The 23,619-nt window shown below is 37.2% G+C and overlaps 1 protein-coding gene across 1 annotated transcript in view; it reads left to right on the top strand.

The window, feature by feature from the left end:
- The window catches only part of XPO4 (exportin 4), an 80,217-nt gene extending 58,016 nt beyond the window's left edge, over positions 1 to 22,201 (top strand). The window contains exons 14-23 of the mRNA XM_054654947.2: positions 630 to 789; positions 2,391 to 2,560; positions 3,507 to 3,681; positions 4,748 to 5,041; positions 5,953 to 6,133; positions 7,562 to 7,680; positions 8,592 to 8,722; positions 9,493 to 9,610; positions 10,843 to 10,935; positions 13,900 to 22,201. Coding sequence (XP_054510922.1) covers positions 630 to 789; positions 2,391 to 2,560; positions 3,507 to 3,681; positions 4,748 to 5,041; positions 5,953 to 6,133; positions 7,562 to 7,680; positions 8,592 to 8,722; positions 9,493 to 9,610; positions 10,843 to 10,935; positions 13,900 to 14,097 — 1,639 coding nt within the window. The 3' untranslated portion in view covers positions 14,098 to 22,201. The remainder of the gene's footprint in view (positions 1 to 629; positions 790 to 2,390; positions 2,561 to 3,506; positions 3,682 to 4,747; positions 5,042 to 5,952; positions 6,134 to 7,561; positions 7,681 to 8,591; positions 8,723 to 9,492; positions 9,611 to 10,842; positions 10,936 to 13,899) is intronic.
- The last annotated feature ends 1,418 nt before the right edge of the window (positions 22,202 to 23,619 follow it).

The following is a 23,619-nucleotide window of genomic DNA, read 5'->3' on the forward strand; positions in this document are numbered from 1 at the left end:
GGCCACTTCAAGAAGTGACCACCAAACAGGATTTCTTGATGCAGTGTCTCAGTGGTGGGAAAAAACCAGATCAAAATAATGAGAAATTTGAAGCCCTTTAGCAATAACTCTGAAATGTCTTCAAGAAATAGTCCACTGTCAGCTCCTAAGTTTCTTATGCACAATCACATTCTTACAAAATTCAATTGATGTACTGTACTACAAGAGCTAGTATTTAATGTAGTTTTATGGACTGATTGTATTAATGCAATCACCTCATGATTTACTACTTCAGACTATTTCCCAGCAGTAATGAACAAGAGAAAAATAACTGGTCATTTCTGTATTTGTTTTTTGGTATGTGTCACCCTGCAAACACTGCACAATGAGAACCCTTTATTAAACCTCATCGTGCAAGGAACTTTTTGGAGGATATTTGCTCTAGTCTCTCTCTCTCTCTTTCACTCTCTCTCTCTCTCTCAGTGTGCATTTCAAAACCCAATAAATTCGTGTGCTTTTTACTTGATGAGAGTTGAAGTGCTTTGTATTATCCTGATCCTTCTGTCACATTTTGTGAAAAATGAAAGTGGTTTTGGTAGTTGCATTGCTTCTCCAAAAACCACTCTGTGCATTGTATTTTAAATCTGCAGGTTGTTATCTGCTATTTTAAGAGTGTCAGAAGTAGAATCTAGAGCAATAAGGGCAAATCTCACACACCTCCTGAGCCCCCAGATGGGCAAAGATATTGTATGGTTCCTCAAGCGCTGGGCAAAAACTTACCTCCTAGTAGATGAAAAGTTGTATGATCAGGTAAGGATATAACTTTTATGAATTTATTATTCATAAATTTACAAATTTATTCATTTATTACTTTTATGAGTATTAGCAATAATATCATCCTGTGAATATAGATGTCAGTGTACCTATTTAAAAGTGCAATTTTAAATTATTTTTAATGTTATATGGGTTGTGATTTATTTTGGAAATTGTTTGAAATTTGATGTTTTCTTTCATTTGCTAATTAGAAATTTAAGTTTTTGTGGGACTCTTGCACATTTTGCTGTAAATGTGATTTTTTTTGGGTAACCATTGTCATATCAGAATAACATAGTACTCGAGTGAAACTCACTGCAGTGATGTTATAAATTGTGACTGTCCATCAGATTTTACATTTCATCTCTAATACAGTGATTGCTCTTGATCATGATTCTGAGTTAGGTATTTAACACCATGACAAGGTAGCAGTATACATTAGCTAATGTCATGCTACTTTCTCTCCTCATTCTCATTGTATATATCATGATTTCAACAGTGTGTTCTTTGTAAAGGGCAACTTCTTACCGTGCTTGGACAGCACTAATCATGATTAGAACTTGATCCTGATTTTGCTTATCGAACTAACTGTAATCCAGCTAGCTCACAGAGGCCCCCCATCCTGAGGAGGTCCTGTTGGCTCTAATTTTTGAGAAGTTTTCTCCTCCTCCCCTTTATTTCCACTATTGAAGCAACTAAGAATACTAACGCTTCAGGGGGCCTCTCCTTAACAATAATAGGTATCACACAGACTTGTAAATATTTGGAGTCGTATTATTCAGCTCATACATATAGGACAGCTAAGAATTCATAAAGGTACCAGTTGGGCAAGATCCATGTAAAAAACAGTGTGAAGAAACAAAACAGAGTGTCTAGGAAATGCACACATTTAGTTTGTGTTGTCATGTGAAAATGATTGAGACTTCTATTTAAAGCTAATGCTTAGCCATGTATATGAGTTCTTAAAGGTAGAAGTGTTAGTGGTGTGCTAACAGGAAGCTCCTGCACAATTACTACAAAGTCTTTGGATTTCACTCTTGAGAAACCTTCTTTGAAGGTAGGAGAACAGGCAATTTCAAGGAAGCATATTTTAATGTGCCAGGACCAGAGTGTGACATGTTTCCTAAAAGATGTATAGATTGAAGGAACCATCTGCAGAAAGCAGATGCAGATAAATTGAGGTGAAAATTAATTTTTACAAGTTTCTATATAGATCAAGAATTAGTAATAATTTTTACCACTGAATTTTGAGGAATTATGTCTTAAATTCATGGAAACACTTTTGGGAGGCGATTTTGGGATCTTTTAATTATTAAAGCTTTTGAACTTTCACTGGCCTTAAAAGCTAGACATACTCAAGCCTTTTTTGTAAGGACGTTGAAACTTTTCTTTGTTTTAGCTGTTGTGCTTAAAATCACAAGATAAATCTGGCAAAGATTTTTCTATTACAGGTATTCTTTGCCTTTGTCTATGTAACATTTGTGTAATTTAAGTAGGAAAGAAGTGACAGCCTGAAAAGAATTTGCTTACAATGATTGCCATACACTTTTGAGTTCTGGCTTCTGTAAATCTCACTCATTTTAATGCTTTTCTTATAGATAAGTCTGCCATTTAGTACAGCATTTGGTGCTGATACAGAGGGTTCCCAGTGGATTGTGGGTTACCTTTTAGAAAAAGTGATCAGTAACCTGGCAGTGTGGAGTTCAGAGCAGGACCTTGCAAATGATACTGTACAGCTGCTAGTAACATTAGTGGAAAGGAGAGAGCGGTAAGTTGCTATACCTCTGGAAGTCAAAAAGTTTCTTTTGCTTCCTTTAAAGTTTTTTGGCCACAGTAATCCAGATATAGGACACTTCATATTCATGCCTCTGTAAATTACTTTAGTAACATACTATAACTGCAAAAAAACATCACAAACTTGTCTGACAAGCTGAGGAGTGAGACCTGTATTTGACAAAATATCACCTAATTTTTATTACTGTTTAGAAGTGCACTCTCCTTCCCTACTTTTGTGTCTCACTTTTAAACAGTGAGAAAGGAAAACTCTCCTGGTCTCCACTCTTATTGCAAGGATTTTTATGTTGCTGTTAATTTTTGTTGATTAGGAGTTCAGATACTGGCTAAGCCAGTATGAAATATGTTTTTAAATCTAAATTATGTTTTTAAATACAGGATTTTGTGGATTCAGTCAAATTTCAATAAGTTTTCTTTGATATTGCAAACTGTGAAGCAGGAAGTTGTTGAATGCTTTATGTCAATTGACATGCAATTATACATGCAATCGTACATTCACGGTCTACTGAAAGACTGTTCTGAAGTATGAGGATTTAAAATGCTTGAGGATTTTTCTTTTTAAAAAAATTAAACCCCACAGGAGCTAGTTTTGGAATAAATTGCTTATTTTATTATGAAGTAATGAGACTAAGCTTTAATCCATGCAATATGTCCATTAACTCTTGTGTGTGTATGTGTGTAAAACTAAAGCACTTCCCTGCTTTTCTCCTGTATGAATTGATTTATTTTCAGAGTATATACTTCAGAAATCTGAGAGCTGAGGCATTAGTAAGATGAAAATCAAAAGGCAATTTAGCCTCAGAATAAAGGAATTTTAAAAATATAGCAACAAAAAATTCTGGCAACTGCTAGAAACCTGATGTGCTCTGTTCATACAATTTTGTGAAGTCTTTAATGAATTTTTTTTCCCCCTCTTTTAGGGCAAACTTAGTTATTCAGTGTGAAAACTGGTGGAATTTAGCTAAACAGTTTGCAAGGCGAAGCCCTCCTCTTCACTATTTGTCTAGTTCTGTGCAGAGAACACTAATGAAAGCTTTAGTTCTAGGAGGTTTTGCTCATATGGATACAGAAACAAAGCAACAATACTGGACAGAGGTAAGCTATTTTGATACTTCTGTTGCCTCCATATAAGCCAGTTAGTTTAGGGAATTTTATAGTGACACAAAATCAATTTGTATAACATATTTTGTCATTTAATACTGATGATTTTTTAAATTATTCTCTGTTTGATGGTCAATACTTGTATCTCTTGTATCTAAATTGTATCTAAAATATCTCAACCCAAAAAGAAGCCACTAATAATTAATTGAAGTCTTTGTGAGACAGACAGTAGAGCAATATGTTTGAAAAAGACTATTATGGAAGATTAAAAATTTCCCTTGCATTGGGACATTTCTTCCTTTCATTTTAATTTTATGGTATTATGATTTATTCTGTTATCACTTAATGATAATGACAGTAAGTAAAAAGCTGATGTGGAACATAATGAAGAGTCTTGACCAGCTCTTTGTGCACTGGCACCATTAAAGCTCAGATATTTAATACCAGAAAGGCTGATGCTAGAAAGTAGCTGAAATGGCATCAGGAAGCACCATTTGACTTTGTGAAGCATTGACCTTCTGATAAAAACATGCTTTTATTGGCAGAGCTACAAAATTAGAGATTTAAGGTAAAATTGCAATGCAGTGGAAGTAATTGGGAAAAAAATCAACTATTTTTGTGGAAGTTTCTAAATTCAAAATACAGATGATGACAAAAGTGATTTTGCTATTGAGAATCTTAATGTGGCAAAGATAACTGTGAGCATTATCTTAATGGTTTCATTAATAAGCTGTAACAATTTTCCCCCTAATGCTGAATTTGAAGGGAATAAAATGCTTTGAGCCAGAGAAAGTAATTGTCATTTGTTTAAACACTACAAAATTAGCTAAAATATTCATTTGACACCTGCCTGCAGGTCATGATGGACAGTGAGAGGCACTGCTCACTACCACTTCTGCTTGCATTAATGTGACAGATAATGACATAACTGAGCCACTGGAAACTGGAAGTGATTGCTTTTGGCATGGCAGTACATGAATCAGTTTGCTAAGTGATTTAAACCTCATATCTCATGTAATAGTATGCTTATCCTAATGTGACTTCTTTGGAAAATTTCAAGGTTCTTCAGCCACTTCAGCAGCGATTCTTGAATGTGATAAACCAAGAAAACTTTCAGCAGATCTGCCAGGAGGAGGAAGTGAAGCAGGAAATCACTGCTACATTAGAAGCGCTCTGTGGCATTGCTGAGGCTACCCAGATTGATAACGTAGCAATTCTCTTCAATTTCCTAATGGACTTCCTTAATAATTGCATTGGATTAATGGAAGTATACAAAAACACACCAGAGACTGTTAATCTCATAATAGAAGTCTTTGTTGAAGTTGCACATAAACAAATTTGCTATCTTGGAGAGGTAAATTCAGCCAGGAGGGGAAGGAGGGGGGCAGAGTGTGTGTGCATGCTTGTAAATGTGTATACAGTGCTATTCCTTAAACAAAATAAAATGTAGTGATTTTTATAGAGAGAAAGACTATATAGACACATCTGTTAAAGGATTCCCTTGTTTTAAAACATACACTTGCAAAGATTAAAAGCAGGACATTTAGACTGGGTTTTTTACCTATGAATTTAACCACAGTTCATCACTGGTCAAACTCTATGCATGGGTGCCAGAAGAAGACAGACTATGTTGTGTACTTTTTTATAACGATATCAAACTTCTCTGAAGTCTAGTCCAGGAGAATTGCAGCAGTATTCTATGTGGCAAATACTTACCATAGAGACACTGGTTTAGTCCTAGGCAAGGCATTAATAGATCCCAAGAAGTTAACAGTTAAAATTCTGAGTTTGTGCATTACACTTGCATCTTGCACTTAGCACTGTTGGCTAGCTTTGTTTTCAAATTTGGAAAAGTTCCTGCCCATTCCAAACTGGGTATACACAAACCGTACACTGTTTGTGGCTCTAAACTTCTATAATTTAAAGTGTGTCCCAGGGGACTTTGTTGGTAATCTAGTTTGTGAGATTAGTGAGATATGCCACTCTGTCCCAAACCAGTCTTATATGGATTTTTGTTAAGACTGAGGAATTCAGAAAATTAATCTTTTGCTTTTTCAATCAGTATCACATCAATATATGGCTATAAGTGTTCTTATTGTCTAAGGTGGCTGTGTTCCTGATGATTTTGTGTACAATTGGTACAAAAGTGATCATACACTAAAATGAAAATCTTGAAGTATTGTCTACCAAGTAATGCCATCTTAAAACAAGATGTTTAGCTTTTAGCATGTGGAAGTTTTCTTATTATGTAACATTGTTTTATAGGCCAAAGCCATGAACTTGTATGAGGCCTGCCTGACTCTGCTCCAGGTATATTCCAAGAATAATCTAGGTCGACAACGGATAGATGTTACAGCAGAAGAAGACCAGTATCAGGATCTCCTTCTTATTATGGAGCTTCTCACTAATCTTCTATCAAAGGAATTCATAGATTTCAGTGATACAGGTATTAAGGAATTGGTAATTGATGAACCACATGTTGTTTTTTAAACTGTAAGAACCATTCTGGGGCTTGTGTTCAGTCCATGTAAAGTAAAAGCTGAAGTTTAGGCTTGACTAGGTCAGGATATGGAAATTGCTATTTTAAGTAGGAAAGAAGGACTTTTCACTATATTCTAACATCTGAAATTATTGCTGTCATAAAATAAATTATGGATGTATGAAACAGCTTGAAATCTGAAAGTAATTGCAAGTCTGAATATGTTGTACCAGCAGTTTTATAACAAAAAGCTCATAGAGAAGTTGGAGTAGTAAAGTGGCTCAAGAGAGCAGATGGGTGGTCTTCTTAGTACAGGATTCAACTTTTGTGAAATGTTGAGTCATTGAAATTCCATCATTGAGGGTCTTCTGTATTCCTCTTTCACAGATCATGCCTTATGATTTGTGGGTGTACTTAAGGGTTCCTTCTTGTATTCCAACCTGTTACTTTCTTTTGTGTATTTGCCATTTAGAATTGCAGTTGTTGCAAATGACATTTGCATGGTTCATATCTCACCATGTTCTATACACTTTGCACAGATAACAAGCCAGGCAGATTCAATTTGATACCAAGCATGTTTTGATATTCATTGCTTTTCTGAGGTATATATTGAAAGAGAGAAATGCAGTACATAATTTTTTTTTCATCATGCATGCACAACACGAGTATGGAAGCAAATTTAGACTTTGTCCATTAAATGGACAACCCAGTGCTTTGTAAAGTATTAGCTTTGAGATCTGGATGTTAGTTGTGTGGAAAATACTTACCATGAAACAAAGTAATGTGAATAAAACCTAGATATAATGCCTAGAGATCAAATCTATTGAGAATTTTCTACATACTGCTTCTGACTCAATGCAGGAATTATAAAAGTAAGGTCATTGCCAGTTGATGGGAAATGTAGGCCTTAACCTGTAACTGGAGAAAAGTTGACAACATCCTAACTGCTGAACTTTCTCTGTTATCTCTCCCATTTTTTTCTCCTTCTGTTCATAAAATATATTAAAGCATATGTAAATATATATATAAAAAGTATAAAAATGCAGTAATATTTTACTCACTATGTGTTTATGTGTGCAGGCATGAAGCAGCTACCACTAGAAACAAATGCAATATTCTGTAATGGAAGGGAGCCCTCAGTATCTGAAGTGTTCTGGTTTAGCATGCCATCTGGTACAAGTGATTATGAAATGCTTAGTCCTAATGAATATAAATATAGAGTGATGTGACAGCCTCCACTCACTAAGTTTCTATTTTAATACAGTGCCTCACAATTTTGTTTGGAGACAGGGGACTAGTCCTATTTTTTAAAATGTCTGTATTATAAAGAAATGGGACTGTTTCTTCAATATGTTTAATCTTCCTTTTATACAAAATATTTTTTCTTTTCTGTAGATGAAGTATTTAGAGGACATGAGCCTGGGCAAGTTACAAATAGATCTGTATCAGCAGCAGATGTTGTCTTATATGGGGTTAATCTAGTTCTGCCTCTAATGTCACAAGATCTGCTGAAGGTAAGTATATTTTTTACACAGAGCTGCTAGAATATGAAAGCTTTATTGTAATGAATTCCCCAGAATTTGTTCCTCTATGCATTCCACCTCCATAAGCTGAATTTTCTAGATTTCATAAATGTACATAACTGTTCCATAGTTCTAAATACTCTTTGAAAACAAATACTGCAAGCTGAGAAAATGTATATCTGAAGGTCCTAAACAAAACTTTACTTCTAAAAGCAAGTCTGTGCAGATCAACAGCCAAACCTGAAATGTGGCTCATAGAGTCCTTTCTTTGATAGTGTCAGAAATATGACAAAAAGCATAAATAGTGCTGGGGGTTAAAAGTAACTATTTATTTCCACAATACAGATGGCCGTCGATCATAGGCATGAGCAGCTTGTCAGTAGAACAGTAAAATATGAAACAATCACACAGCAGCATTTCATTGTTGCGCTGTGTTCATGTTTTACTTGGAAGCAGGGCAACACTTCAGGAGGGTGTCTCAACTGTCCCCTCTCCACATACTTTCTCATCCAGTAGCTCCTGCTGAGCACAAGATCCACATCCATTTTAGATCAGACCAAAGCAAGGGATCTACCCTGGGAGCCCCTCAATTGTGCTCCAAATGCTCACAAGGCTTTTACCCCACAGGACTAGATTTGTCTGTGTCTGAAATAAAACTCCTTAAATTTGTGTAGAGCAGATACCAGACTGCCACCATCTACTGTTTATCTTTAGGAATTGTCTTTTATTGTACCACAGCGTTTGTATTTATATAAAGTTGTAGCCATTCTAATGACTCAAGTTTCCTGCTAAAATTCTTTTCTTCATTGCACATCATCAGTCTTGTCTCTTTGTACAGTTGGAAATTGTGCCAAAATAGTTACGTGACTGAATCTAAAAATACCATGCTTTTCTTTTGACAGTTTCCATCTCTGTGTAATCAATATTATAAATTAATCACTTTCATATGTGAGATATTCCCTGAGAAGATTCCACAACTTCCAGAGGACCTCTTTAAGAGCCTAATGTACTCACTGGAGTTAGGGATGTCATCGTATCCTTTATAGCTCTTGGGAATGTTTTTTAAAAAAAATCTAAGTTGCTTTTATAAGGACCTGTTAAATATATATTTTTTTTTCCTTTTCCTATCAATATCTGCGTGTATAATTATATATCAGTAATTGACTCTTACTCTGCTCTCTGGGGATTGAGAGTTTCACTGTAGTGTCCACTGAGATTCCAGTGTTAGCTGCATTGCCTCCGACTTGAGGTTCTTGGGCGCAGCCTTTAAGTAGCTTAGCATGTAAGTTTTTTCTGGCAGCCATTCCTGCCTCCTCCATTACTTCATTTCAGAGTGTGTAACTTCATAAGCCTTCAGCTGGTATCCCAAAGCCATTCCTGAATTAGTCTCTCAGCTGGTAATATAAAACATTGCTGCTGTTCTACTGGGCTGGCTCCAGAGCATTTCCTGTCAGGGTGCCAATGGGCTCTCCCTCTCATAATGGGAGTACCATTTTCACTAATCTGTGGCACGTGTCAGAAACAGATGAGCTTGACCATAAGGGACTCTTTCTGAAAATGTTATGTCAGAGAGGGTTATGTTACCTTAGGGCATGTAGCTAATAAAAAAAGTAATGAAGTTGGAATCCTTTCCCCCCACTTTTTCCTAGCATTTTTTAAATTTGATTTTTTAATTAGCAGCTTTGTAGTGAAAAGAAGCCTTGAAACATACAAGCATTTCAGGTATTTTCTAATGTCACAACTGGGTAGTTTGACCACCATTTAATTGAAATTTGACTTCAATTCTTTAACATCCATTATCAGAATGAGCTCAGAGGTTTGCCAGCTCTGTCTGGAGGCTGTAACACCGTTAGCAGAACAGTGTGCGAAAGCACAAGAAACAGATTCAACTCTTTTTCTAGCAACAAGGCACTTTCTTAAGGTAAGGCATCTATGTTTCTTGTTACTTTGATTTTTTGCATAAAAGTAGCATCCAGAGGCCAAACAGTGATCATATCCAGATTAATCAGGATAATACATATAGTAAGAAACAGCCTGTTACCTAAAAAAAAAAAAAAAAAAAGGTGTCAGTTTAAGAAGAAAGAAGGCATGAAGAACTGAAGGTACCAGACTAGAGTCTAGACAAAAGAGGATGGAGGTGTAGAGGGAACGAATCTATTATTACCAGTAAACAAAAGACCTGAGCCTCTCAGAATGGAATTTTTATATTCATGCTCTGCACTTGAGATTGACAGTTTTAGCAGTTCCTGGTGAAACTGTGAACAGAAGGCTTCCAGACTTCTGTGAACTGGAGGCTGGATAGAGTATTAAAAGAAGAGGCATGAAAAAGAGCATAGCTGGGAACTAGAAAGGAAATGCTGTCATTTATTCAGTGTATCTAATGAATTATGCATTTTCTTAATTCAGTGTCACGTTTAGTACTTTACTTTTAGGACCATCCACTTTAATGAATTTTGGGGTGACCTGGTAGCAACTAGGTTCCTACTAAGTGGCAACAAAGTAATTGTGAAATCTGTGTGCTTGTCTTCTGATTTTGTATAGGTTTCAGTTTTACTTAAGACATCTTTTCTTACCAAACTGACTGGGATTTCTGAGGATTGCTCATTAAATGCTTTCATCAGACAAGCTGAGAGAATGAAAAACTTGCATAATCTTGTCTTTATGTATCTTCTAACTTAACATAGTTTCATTCCTTATTTCTGAATTTCCACTTAAAATTATAATAATCCTCTTTACTAATCTCTTCCCTGTTTGACTTTCTGTGAGCTATAGGAGTCTCCAAAACTTGAGGAAAAGTTCTGTATTTTATTCTGGAAGAGCAAAGGCTTTTTTCATTATTTCTCTGGTATATCTAAAGCTTTTGGAGAAAAATACAAGTGATGTCATGTTTCTCTGAAGAACAGTTGATATAAATCAACAACAGGTTCCAGTGCTTTGAGATGTGAATTTATGCTTTTAAGCTGAGACTGGGCTTCAAAAGTTCTGGTACCTAAATCCAAAAATAAAAAATGGGGGCAACAAAGCAAACAACAACCTTGGATGTTTGTAATACATGTTCATTGCTATTATCAGAAGTGAAGATGAGCAGCAAATGTTGATAAAGCGGAAAGTTAAGTTTACACTTACACAACTGCTTCTGTTTCTTGATTTCAGATGGTTTTTGATATGCTGGTACTTCAGAAGCACAATACAGAAATGACAACTGCAGCAGGTGAAGCATTCTACACATTAGTGTGTTTGCATCAGGTATGGTATTCAGATACACCCTGAAAAGAAGTCATTTGTTAAAGGAGAGTGGTTATTACTTGTGCACCTCATAAATCATGGAATCATTTGGCTTGAAAGGGGGCATCCTCAGGAGGTCTGCCTATTTTAGCTGCAGGTCTTTGCATTTGTCCTTGCTGAGCCTGAGTGTCTTTAAATGTCAGTCCTGCCCTTGAATGCACTGACTGTACTTGCCAGTTTGGTTTCATCCCCAGACTGGAGAAGAGTGTATTTCCCCTCCTTCTCCAGGTCACTGGCTAAAATATTTAACAGGACAAGGTCCAGATGAGAGCTCTCACCCATTAAGACAATAAAATCCTACCTTGGTTGCAAGGGTGCAGTACACAGCTGCTGAAGACCTGCATACCTTAGGTATCCACTGCACTTGTCTTAGCCATAGATGTAAGTCATTTTGTCTAAGAAGACAGGTTGGTAAAGCATGATTTACCTGGGTAAATCCACAGTAGATGTTCTCAGAACCACAGAATATGCTGAGTTGGAAGGGGACCATGAGGATCCATGAGGATCATCGAGTCCAACTCCTCACCCTGCACAGGACCATCTCAAGGAATCACACCATGTGCCTGAGTGCATTGTCCAAACACTTCTTGAACTCTGTCAGGCTGGTGCTGTGACCATTCCCTGGGGAGACTGTTCCAGTGCCCAACCACCCTCTGGGTGAAGAACCTTTTCCTAATACCCAACATAAACTTCCCCTGACACAACTTCAGGCCACTCCCTTGGATCTTTTTACTTTCACATGCCCAGAAATAACTTCCAGGAGTACTTGCTTCATGATTTTCTTAGTCATTTGAAGATGATAGATAGCAGCCAGTAATGAATGACATGAGCCAGCTTTCCGATCCCTTGGATAGATTGTCAGGTCTTATGAGCTTGCCTGCATCAAGATTTCTCAAGAGATCCCTGGGTTGATCCTCTTTGCTATGCATAGTTCGTCTCCTCCTTGGACTCTGTCTCTAGTCACAAAGGTCTGGTAAAACCTGTCAGTGAAGACCAAGGCAAAAGAAAGCATTGATTATTTCAGCCTTACCTCTTGTCTACTATCATTAAATCATCTATTCCATTCAGCAATAGAATGCATATTTTCCCTGTTCCTTCTTTTACTCTTAAAGTACTGATAGAAGCTGCTTTTTTTGTCTTTGCTGTCCTTTGCTAAATTCAGCTTTAGCTGAACTTTATTTTTCTGTCTTTGTTCTTGTCTGGACAGTGTTTCTGCTGTCCTCCTTTCTAGCTCATCCTGCTTCTATTTCCTGCATGTGTTGCCCTTGTGCTGGAGTTCAGTCATTAAGTCCCTGCTTAGCTGAATCAGTGGCCTTATTGTTTTCCTCTGTATCCGTTCTTGTGCTTGCAAGAGGTTGTCCTTAGGACCTGTCACCTCTCTTGAGCTCTTTTTGTCTTCAGAGCTCACTCCCACAGGATCCCACCTACCAGTCTTGAAGAAGGTGACATCTGGTCTCATGAGGTCCAGGTCCTGTACTTGGCTGCCCTCTTTCCTCGCTTTCCTGGGAATCTTTAACTCCTCTATTTAATGATAACTGAAAGGCTGGCATTAATTACCACATCCATGACCAGCTCATAATAGCTGTGAATAGCAGATGCAAAGTCACACCCCTGGGTAGCCCATCTGGTATGTGAGCAAATGTCAGGGAGATAATCTCTTGTAAGTCTGATCTGGAAACTTCCTCAAGTTGCTTTAAGATGACTAAAAGCCCTGTTCTGGGGATTTGTAACGAGATCTCACCCCAAAAGATGTCCTCTTTACTGCTTCTCCTCTGATCATGATTCCTAAGCACTCAAATAGATTGCTGCCCAGTCTGTAGAAAAGCATTTTTCATTTGAGCTGCCTTTCCACAGAAGTGTCAATCTTCTGTCATCTTCTGCCCTGAAGAGCTCTAACCAGCTTCCGCCTGTCCCTTGGAACACTCCAGTCATGCCATCTGTCCCACCACATATCAGTGCCTGCAGTAATGTTGCAGCTCTGAACCTGCATGTGAAGCTCTAGCTCCTTCTGTTTCCAATGTTGAACACACTTCTACACAGGCATTTCAGGTTGGTCTCCTTTCAGCCTGTTTCATCCTTTGAGGTGCACTTTTAAACCCATCACATTTGTGTTCTTAATGCTCTCAGTCTCTGTTTCTTTACTCATCTGCAAGTTGTTACCACCATCCCTTAGCAAGCCCCTGGAAGCCCTTCCTGCCGGCTTGGCAAGCCTTTGGCAAAGACCTTGCTAAGCCACTTTGTCCTATGGATCCTTGCTCTTGTTAGCAGCCCTTATCCCTCAAAGAGGGACTCATGAACATGTAAAAGAAAAGGACCCTGTGATACCACCCACAGGTGACAAATTCTTATTGTGTCTACCCTGACCCAACCCTTCATGGGTAGAATGGAGGGAACTGCTGTTCTGACTCCTGTGTCCTTCACATGCGCTCCCAGAACTCAGTCCCTTTGGACTTGCTTCAGGTGTTTCTTTGGTTTTTTTTTCTGTCTAAAATAAGCATGAGAATAAGTAGGATACTCTTAGAAAGGAATCTAAGCTCTCTGTCCCAGGGAAGGAACCCTAGAAAAGGGAGAACCTGTGGGAGGAGATGATTGGCATGGAATATGGGACAGGCATCAAGAAAAAACAGTCCAGTCTGCAGGAATAAGCCTATGCTAAGGAAGAGCCAGAAGGCTCTTTGCCTTAAAATTCTCAACTTAGTCTGCACTGCAAAGCATTGTGCCTTGCTTTGAAGACTTCTTTAGCCTTAGAAAGTACTCACCCTGGTTGAAGGATTTTATCTGGTTTAGAGGTAGGTAAAAGGCTGTGAGGACAGGTGAAGAGGCACTGATGGTTTTCTGTCATAGCCTTTATTCTGGATCGTGTTCTGATGAGAGAAGTTGTATATATTGTATCTCTCTCTTTTTTTTTTAATGTTCGTTTAACAGGCTGAATATTCAGAGTTAGTTGAAACATTGCTATCAACTCAACAAGATCCAGTAATTTACCAGCGGTTAGCAGATGCCTTCAACAAGCTTACTGCAAGCAGCACTCCTCCTACACTGGACCGTAAGCAGAAGATGGCCTTCTTAAAGAGTTTAGAAGAATTTATGGCAAATGTTGGTGGACTTCTCTGTGTAAAATAAACAACAAAACTCTATGCCTAATTTAGACCCTTTCTGCAAAATGCACTGAGAAATGCTGAATGCTGACTAAATCTTGTACCTGTCTCTGGGTTCTTTGCAGCCATCTCAGATTCTAGAGAGCCTGGAAGTTTGAACATAACACCACGGAATAGGAGAGGTCAACTTTGAATCAGCTTCTGCTATTATGTGTTAGCTGCAATCTGTCATACTTGGGTGTGGAAGAGAATGAACAGAAAATCTGAATTGAGTTTTTTTCCATTTATGTCCAAACAGATATGGGCACAATGAAATAAATGCAGTGCCTTTCCCCCTGCGCTGGTTTAAAATATGAGTGGTCATGTAAACATACAGATTTCTTTTCTACCCAAAATCATGTTAGAGTGTGGAGCAGATACATATAAAGCTCTAAACAGTTTAGCTGATTTTAAGCTTTATTTTTCCTCTCTTAAAGTTTGAGTTTGTGTTCCAACGGGGAAGAAAAACCAAATGGTATTTTAACTTGTGTTTAGTTCTGTTTTTCTACATCAACCTGACATTGCAGGTTTAATGCAATGCAGGTTTTTACATTATGTTCTGCTGCCTAAAGTTCAGAGAAAAAAAAAAAAAGATGTATATTTTTGTTCCCCGAAAATGAACTTTAGGAACTGTAGCCATTTCATTGCCTTAATTTAAAAGAAAAAAAAAGAAGCTCATATACTTTAGGTAAGAACTTTAAGGCAAAATTGACTCTTGAGAGGTGGTTTAGGATGTTGGCACTGAGCTGCTGTGTACCTGTTGCAGCCCTTCATGTTGACGTGTTGTTTTGGAATGAGTGTCTAATGCAAGGTTCATGTGTAGTTTTACTTTCAGTATCTGTCTTGATTCTCACCTGGGTTGCATGCAACTGCAATGTGTTTCTACACTGAACTGTTTGCTGAAGCAATAACAACCCAAAAGGTGCGAATTACTGGCAAACTTTGTAAAGTTGGGCATTAGCTAAAACAATTATGCTAGCACAGGGGCATCAAACCCTTTTACTCAAGCATGTCTGTTTGACTCCAGTGGGGAAGGGTAATTGGGAGGTCTCTGCTGTAGGAGATTTTTGTTTTTTGCTGAATCTAGTCCCACTTCTGCAGAGCTCTCCCAGCTGCTCTGCTCTTGCTTGGTTTTTCATATCAGCACTTTAGCTTTTATCATAGCAGCATATAGTGCCCTGATTATATAGAACCAACAAGGGAGAGCAGCACATGAATATGAAAGCAAGGCCTGCTTTGTCTCCTGTCATGAGCCAGAGGAAACTGAAGCAAACACAAATGCTGCATGTCTAGTAAAATTATTTTTGTGGGAATACACAGAGGCAGAAGTAGGCCCTTCTGTTTAAGATCTCTGCTAGATTATGCTGTTAAATATTTCCCATGTGTTTTTACAGTTTATATAAAAAGTCTGGTATACACTTTTATATGGCTACATATAGCTTCATATAGTGTTTGCAATTCTGTGACATTCTTCAGCTATTCATCTCAAAATTAGTCACAATAGCCAGAATCTCACAACAGACACAAATCTCTAATGCTGTGCTATAAGTGATCTAAGGTTTGTTGGGTTTTTTGTTTGTTTGATTGATTTTTTTTTGTTTGTTTGTTTTTTGGCAGTGTTTTGTTTTTTCGTTTTCTGTGGGGGTTTTTTTGGAGGGCGGTGGGGTTTTTTTGGTAAGTTAAATCCGTAAGTGTCTCAAGCATGGATCCACAAGGCCAAAAATACCATCTCTTTATTACACTTTTCTCTTTTAATTTATGTGAAAACTGGGCAAGGGCAGATTTACACATTACAAAGTGACCATAAAACTTCTTAGATAATAGTGTACCTTCCCAGATAGTATTTTATTTCTAAGATAACTTGCATAGCATTTTAGAACAGGAGAATTGCTCTCAATTTTTTCTTTAAATTCTAGTGCTTTTCTTTAAAGGATTTATTGACTGTGCACTTGCACAAAATACAATGATCCTGGCAGATCACTCTGTTTCAAACTGTTGTGATGGCTGAGTTTTTATTTTTAAATTGGGGTTTGCTGTTTTTGAAACTGCTTTTGGGGTTTTTTTGAGTTTATACATTGGATGGGGCAGAAGTTCTGAAACCTTATTTTTTTCAGATGAAGGGCACTGAAGCCTGGGAACATCAGCAGCAGTAGGAGCTGCTGGTTTGTTATGATGTGCCTGATGTCAGGTATCTAGACTGAAGTCTTCAAAGAGATCATAGCAAATATACCATGTTTTGGGTCTGACTGAGTAACTGATACACTCAGTCATCCTTTCTTTTATAACTAGCTCTGTCACTATTGTTTTATTAATCCTAAAACTGGCTCACTATTTAAAAATATTTATTAAATTTAAAGGGTTGAAATCTCTTGCATATTGTGATGAACGGGAGCACAAATTGAGTTTGTATTCTGGGCAAAGTAATGTGCATACCCATTATTTTTCTTTTCAGGCCCATTGTGTTGTAACAAGCAGAAACACACAGCATTTCTGAGTATCAAGACTTTAGCTAAAGTATGAACACCCACTTTCAAAGACTAGTTTTAAAGGTGGTTTAAAAATTTCCTTTGCCCTTTGTTTAAAAATAATATTATATGTTAAAGGAAAACTGTCCTAGTAAGTGTTTGGGGTTTTTTTTGTAATTTCCTGCTTTATGTTACACTTGCCTGTTTTTTAATTTTCCTTTCATTCTCATATATTTAACAGAGATCTTTCCATGCCATTTTATGTTTCTTTTAATGCTAAGATGTCTCTGCTTAGTGACATCCATGAAATGGTTGCAAAGGTTTCTGGAAATAAGTCCTGTTCATTCATACTCTTCCTGGTGACTGCTTCTATCCGAGCTATTTGACTTCTGTATCCTTTCTGTACCAAAAAAAATAGAAAAAAAGAATTTTCTGTGATCATCTACACATTCAGTTGCTATAAATCAGGGTGTGAAAGCACATTGAGGTCCACCGGAACGACTCAGACTGTTTGTAGTGAACACGGAGAGATGACTCAACATAAGTGTCCTGAAAGTTCCATAGCATCATTGCATTAATTTTCCATTCACTGTGGAGAGTGAATAATGGTTCTAAAAATGCACCTGTTTTTTGAAGGAAGAAAAAAGGCAATTCAAACCAAGTTATAAATGCTGCATGATACAATTGTAACAAATATATTTGTCTAGACTTTCCTTGCTGAACCAGACTATTGGACCAGTGTTTTCATTCTGAGACTAGCTTCTTTTCCGTTTTGCCAGCTCCTTCCCCACTGTAATAGTTAGTTCTAATGCTGGCATAATAATTTTGTTCAACCTATAGTTTTGAACACTGACAAGCATCAAGTTCAATCATAAAATTGAAGACCTTGTTAAAAGCACAGATACACAGTGACAGGAGAAGGGGACTGGATGCATGAAACTTCCACTTTCCATGTGCATTTATGCCTTAATTAGCTTCACTGAATTACCACCAGAATCTGCTACTTTTTGCCCAGAGGTTTGTGTTTCACCATTTAATGGTAAAGGGCTCACCTTTTTTCTCAGGAATGAGAAACTTGTTTTCTCAGCATGTCCCAATGCTACTAGTTGAAAGAGAGGGGTTTGAATTGGAGTCATCGCTTTCATAGTGAGAAGAGCTCACTAAAGCCCCAGTGTTTACCTGGGCAAATCCCTTTATATCTAAGCCATGTAGTTCTAGAAAATAAGCTTGTTCAGAGCAGTCAGTTGTCCATTTAAAATCTAGTTCTTTAAAAGGGAAAGCAAATTCTAATTTGTGGTCTGTAAAACTATTAAAAAATACAAATTTGCAGCATTTTGCTTGTAAAACATTTCAAGCAATTTCAGGTTTGGTTAAGTGATTACATAAGAAGGGGTGGGTTTTTTTAAAAAGTAGCTTGATGAATATAAGCGCAGGAGTAGGAGCCAGGCTCCTCTAATTTTGTAATGTTTATCCACAGGATCCTCTGTGGCCATTGGCAAGTCACTCGAACTGTGTTATTGTTAAAATAGCATTAACACCTACCTACCTCACAGGGATGTTGTGAGGATTAGCTTATGCCTATAAAATGCTTTGAGGATCTGAGATGCTATGTAAATATTATATACTTTAATTTTAGTTTTGTGAGGTGTAAGATTTACTGTAATGAAAACAGAAGATTTTCATAATGGTAAAGCCCCGTAGAGGCAGCAGTGGTGCAGTATTCCCAGGACTGATCTACTGCAGTACAGTAATGCTTGCTGTGAAATTGTCATTATTTCAATTACAGCCAATTGAAATGGCAGCTTCTTCTTATAAAAGGTGAGATTCCCCACCAGTGTGCCTCAGTTCTGATCTTCAAAGAGAGAGGACAGTTACTGGTTATTCAGGCTTTGGTGCCTCTGCTTGTGACAAGTGCTGCTTGTGGTGGTAGGGTTTTGTTTGGTTTACGTTTGGTTTTCTTTACATTTTTCTGCAAGGAACAAATACCACACATTTCTCCCATGTCTGTTCCAGTCACTAAGTATAACCAAAGCCTAATGATAACAATTAAAATTTAAAGAGCCAGCCCTGTTCCCCTGCCCCTCATAAATTTACATTTCAGTAGCTTGTGCTCTGTTTTCAGTAAATTAGATTAATGTTTTCTAGTGCTGATGATGAAACAAATCATGAAGTGTGTTTTGCTCTACAGCCTCAAATTCTCAGCTATCTTATAGAGCCCTTTTTTCAGTATGAGATTTCTTGGGGCCCTAGAAACTAAGATACCTCTGGCTTTCCCTTCTCTTCAGTGAATTAAAATTGATTCTGATTTTTCATTTCTTCCCATTCCCTACCCTGCTTTTCCTGTCCTTTTAAGCTGCTGTTAAGCAGATTTGGAAGGCCCTTCCAACCTCAGAGGAAGATACTACTACCCATGTAATTTTCCAATCTGTTACAGCTTGATACTTGAAATTGATAAAAACCTCTCTAATAGTATTCACCATGCATTTCAATCCCCATTAAACCATTCTGGAATTTTCAATTAGGAAAAAAAATACCTATATTATTTGTTTTCTTTATGCAAAATAAGAAACCTCCATGCAGTGAACATGCAGTTTTAAGGCAATAAATGCTAGGACTGCTGTTGGTCAAGTGTGTAAATATTTTAAATGTGTCATTCAATACTGTGTTGAGTTTATATATTAAAAACACAGGGATTGAAGTGCTAGTTGATTTCAAGTACTGTTTTATCTGTACAGTTGAAGATATGAAGTTGCATAGAAGTATTTCACGTTTTATTGCAATAAGACTTGGGAAATGGCTGTGTAATCAAGCCTTATCATGACTGAATTTTCAATTTTGAAATGATCACTTTGTGTATTTTTAAGATCCATAAGCAGGAAGAGGATAAAATTGTTTTCCACTAAAGACTTTTTTATTTTGTTTTGGCCATGTGTGATTTGTGTGTATTCTTGTTTAATATTTTTCTAAAATCTCACCTGTGTTGAATCCCTCAAAAAGCATTTGTTATACTTCCTTACAGTGGAAACATAAATAGCAACATTATGAAACCTTAGGCCACACCTTTTGCTCTTTGGCTACAGTGAATGCACAGTAATTAGGTTAAAAGTTGATGGAGTAACTTTAATTTACATCAGCACTTACGGCATGAGTTTGTCCATCAACAGAAAGTGTGATTAGGGGTGCCACAGCAGTATCTCACACTGGACTGCAATTACCAGAAATAATATATAATCAGATGAATCTTTTCCCCCATCTTCCAAAAGAAGTTTTAAGAGTGACTTTTCTGGTCACTATTACTGGTGGCATTTGTCTACTCAAAAGGAATACTGATTTCTGGGTCTTTAATTTGTGTGTGTGTGTATTTAATTTAAACAGTTTTTATGATGGTATCTGGCACAGAAATGTTCTCCAAGCTCATAATCTGTTCCTATGTAAGGAGCTTCTAACAACAGCATGTTACTTCATGGATATCAGAAAAGTTCAGTTACAGGCAGCAGTTCCTAATGTGCAATTACATTTAAATAAACTACAGCTATTTTCTAGTGTCCCCCTCTTACTTCCATGCACTCACATCATTTAGATAAGGAAAAAAAAAAAAGCTTCACAAATCCTGAAAGTAAAACTACGCAACAACTGTGGTAGTGACAGCTTGCTATATATCTTGGCTGTATGTATCACTAGAATTTTACTGGTTTCAAAAGATTATGCAGTTACATATTTATATTAGCATGGTTTCATTCAGTGAATATTTTGGAGAGGGACAGAAACATTTAAGGTAATTTTGAAGAAATTCCTGAATGCAATTGCTAAGACTAACAGCAGCGTATCCAAGAGTCTTTCATGTAGAAAATGGAACTATTCTGCTTTACCTTAAATATGAGTTCTGGAATAAACTTGAATGATTTGGGTACAAAGCCTTTATTCACACTTGTTTGTCTAAGTATACACAAACCCCATCAATTTTGCCTTTTTGAAACATTGGCTTTAGTTGTGAGTGATGGAATTGGTGGTGGATTTTTTCATTCAGTGATTTGCCATGTCTTACAAGCAGAGAGGTACAAAAGCGCAACCCTCCAAGTGGAATTTGTCTGGACAGCCAACCAAGGAGCAGGTTGTACATGAACTAGAAGAGGGAAGGAGAACGAGAAGAAAGTGATAACTTTGCAATCTTATCCAGAGAAAGAAAAACAGATCAATCTGAAAGTGTAATTACATCATGTTTAACATGACATCTTGAAAGGGATTAGTAAAAGCCTGCCATTTTATCAGCAAGTTTGTTGGGGGAAAGAGTACTGTTTTGGAATTCTGAAATGAAATGTGATACTATCCTTGTAATTTTGTTAATTAAATAATAAATTCCTCTTTATTTTGGAAAACATTCCAGACAAATCTATATATCCAAAGAGAACAAAGAAGCTACCCACTGTGACGGATACATAATTCATTACTAGTTTTTCTGCTGCCTATATTTGAATCTTGTGGAAGAGCTGTTTTCACTTTAACATCTATTAGATGGTATCGGATTTGATTTTCCTGACATGCTGTTGCCTTTACAAGTTAGAGTAAAGCGAAGATGTGGGTGTGATGTACTTCCCTTTTTCTTCCTCTCTCTGTCTGGCCTACTGTTAATGGTTGTAAAGACAAATATGTTTGATTTGCTTTAAGTTACTGTTTTGGATGCTGCAGTTTAGGTTTGTGGCATATTCAAACTGCTTGCCATCTCTGTGTTCGGTGTTCCCTGAATGAAAGTCATAGCTAGACTCCAACACAAGTATTGATTTGAAAGCTTCACTGGTTTAATAAGCTGTCAGGACATTTGCTTTAGTTTTTGAACTGCACCAATACTACTAGTGGTCTTTTGTTCATTGAAGTGATTGTTGTAACTCACAAAAAAAAAAAAAAGCAAACCCCAAAGCCAAAAGCCCACCACCACACTGTGGAATCTCTAGGAAGATCACTGATGTCCTCACAAGATCAACACTACTTTGGGGAAGGCTTATATTCTTCTGCCACTTTAAGGAAAGACTGTTCTTCTGAAGTACTTTTTGCCTGCTTTTAGGCTGTTATGCACTTTCATGATTTCTTAACAAACTACTGTTAAAATGTACTGTAAACATGGATTTTGATAAGCGCACATGTATTTAAACAATTCACTCAGCCTCAGGAAAGCTGGAAAAATTGGATACCTGTTTTGTATCTTGGTTAAAATGTTTGTTACCTGCATCTCTTAAGATGGCCAGATAATGTCTAGATCCTGCGAGTGTAACTATTTAAGATACCAGTATAGTCTGTAAAAGGAGGACAGTGTAATTTTGCTTTAGGGACAGAGAAAAGGGTGTCCTTCTCTTATTTTTCTTAGAGGTATATATATAGTCTGAATTGGAGTTTCAAAAGCAGAAAGCAGTAATAAACCCCATTTACTGTTCAGGAAAAGAAATGTTTTCTTTCGTAACACTATCTGATTTCTATTTTCTTCCTTCTCCTTAAAGAGCGTGTGTGAAATAAGTGCAGAGGTATGTGTAGGAAAAACTGTAAAAGCTGCTGCTGTACATGTTTGCTACTTGACTGCATTTTCTGTTCCACTTTAATTTTACTGGTTTTGCTAAATATATTTTATATATTTTCCTTCCTGCTTCTTGTGATGGCAGAGTGATTACATCTTTGGGGTGGGGGAAAAGCAAAAACAACCATGACAAGGCTTTGGGGCCAGACAATGCCATGATGGTTGGATGTTATCATGTATCTCAGGACATTTTTAGAGAGAACTGTGTAAATCAGAAGCCTTGGTAAAATCTGTGGGGATGTGAAAATGTACAGAAGTACAGATACTGGTAATTCTGTTGAAGGGTTGGGTGTTTGGTTTTTTTTTTTTCAAATACTTGTAAAGTCTGTTTGAAATGCCAATACCACTAGGTGGTATTAAGTGACTAGTGGTCACTTATGTAGAGCATTTTTCTGTCTGAAAGCTGTGGCCCTCTATGGATCCTGAATTACTTCCAAGGAATGCACAAAGCCTGGCAAAATAGAAAGAAGTCACAGGGATCCTGTATCACTGTCATGTTGTTAAGATTTCTGTCTCCATAGAAGAAGACTTGGGACTCCATGAACTACTTAAAGCTTACTTCTGTACTTGAATTCATAGAGTGACTGCAAGCTTTGAAGAGGCTGACTGGCAGTCTGTCCTGCCATTGTGCCACAGGGTCTTGGGAAGCTGTGGTGCAGCTGGCCCACACAGGTACCCCATGGGGCCCCAACACACATTTGATTCTCCATCTGTAGGGGGAACAGCTTGGGAGTGAAAGTAAATGTGCAGCAAGCTTTGCTTAGAAAGAGGAGGTGTTGCAGGTTGTTTTCTAATTAGAATATTTTCACTTTGCTGTTTTCCATCATCATTAATAACTAGAAATTACCCTTGTATGGTTGTAAAGCATTTGCTGCCTTCCAAATCAATGTGCAGTTGGTTTGCCAGCCCTAAACATGTTGAGGGGGGGGGTTTTGTGTGGGTTTTTGGGCTTTTTTGTAAAAAAGTTAATAGAAGTTTTTTTAGGCTTAATGGCAACAGGAAAGATTCTACAAGTAGAATTTAATAATCTATTTTCATATTAATTAAACCTGATTATACTTTTTCATATGGCTGCAGGTTGTGCTACAGTGAGAACAAAACTAGAATTTCATTAGTAGAGAAAAAATGCAACAGAGTAAAAATAAAAACTCAAACCCCAGAACAGAAATGCCTCATGAGTAACAAGCTGCTATTGCTTTCCAGGCTAGAACTGTGTTTTTAAACACTGTTTCTGATCTAGCAAATGCATTAGTGAAGAGGCAGTGGTCTATGTCATCAGGTTTGTCTCAAGGACACCAGTATCACTGCTGTGTGACATGGGTCTGTCAGTGAAAGGACAGGGGAGATAGCCTAACTGGAAATACCTATCTGCAAAAATATTAGGGAATAATAAAACCCAATTATTAATAAGACATTTCTTTCAAGATGCACTTTACAGGTATTCCTGTGTTTGTGTTTCATTTGTCCTCGCATCCCAAAG

The sequence above is a fragment of the Agelaius phoeniceus genome, chromosome 2, assembly GCF_051311805.1.
Source record: "Agelaius phoeniceus isolate bAgePho1 chromosome 2, bAgePho1.hap1, whole genome shotgun sequence".
NCBI classification, from domain to species: domain Eukaryota; kingdom Metazoa; phylum Chordata; class Aves; order Passeriformes; family Icteridae; genus Agelaius; species Agelaius phoeniceus.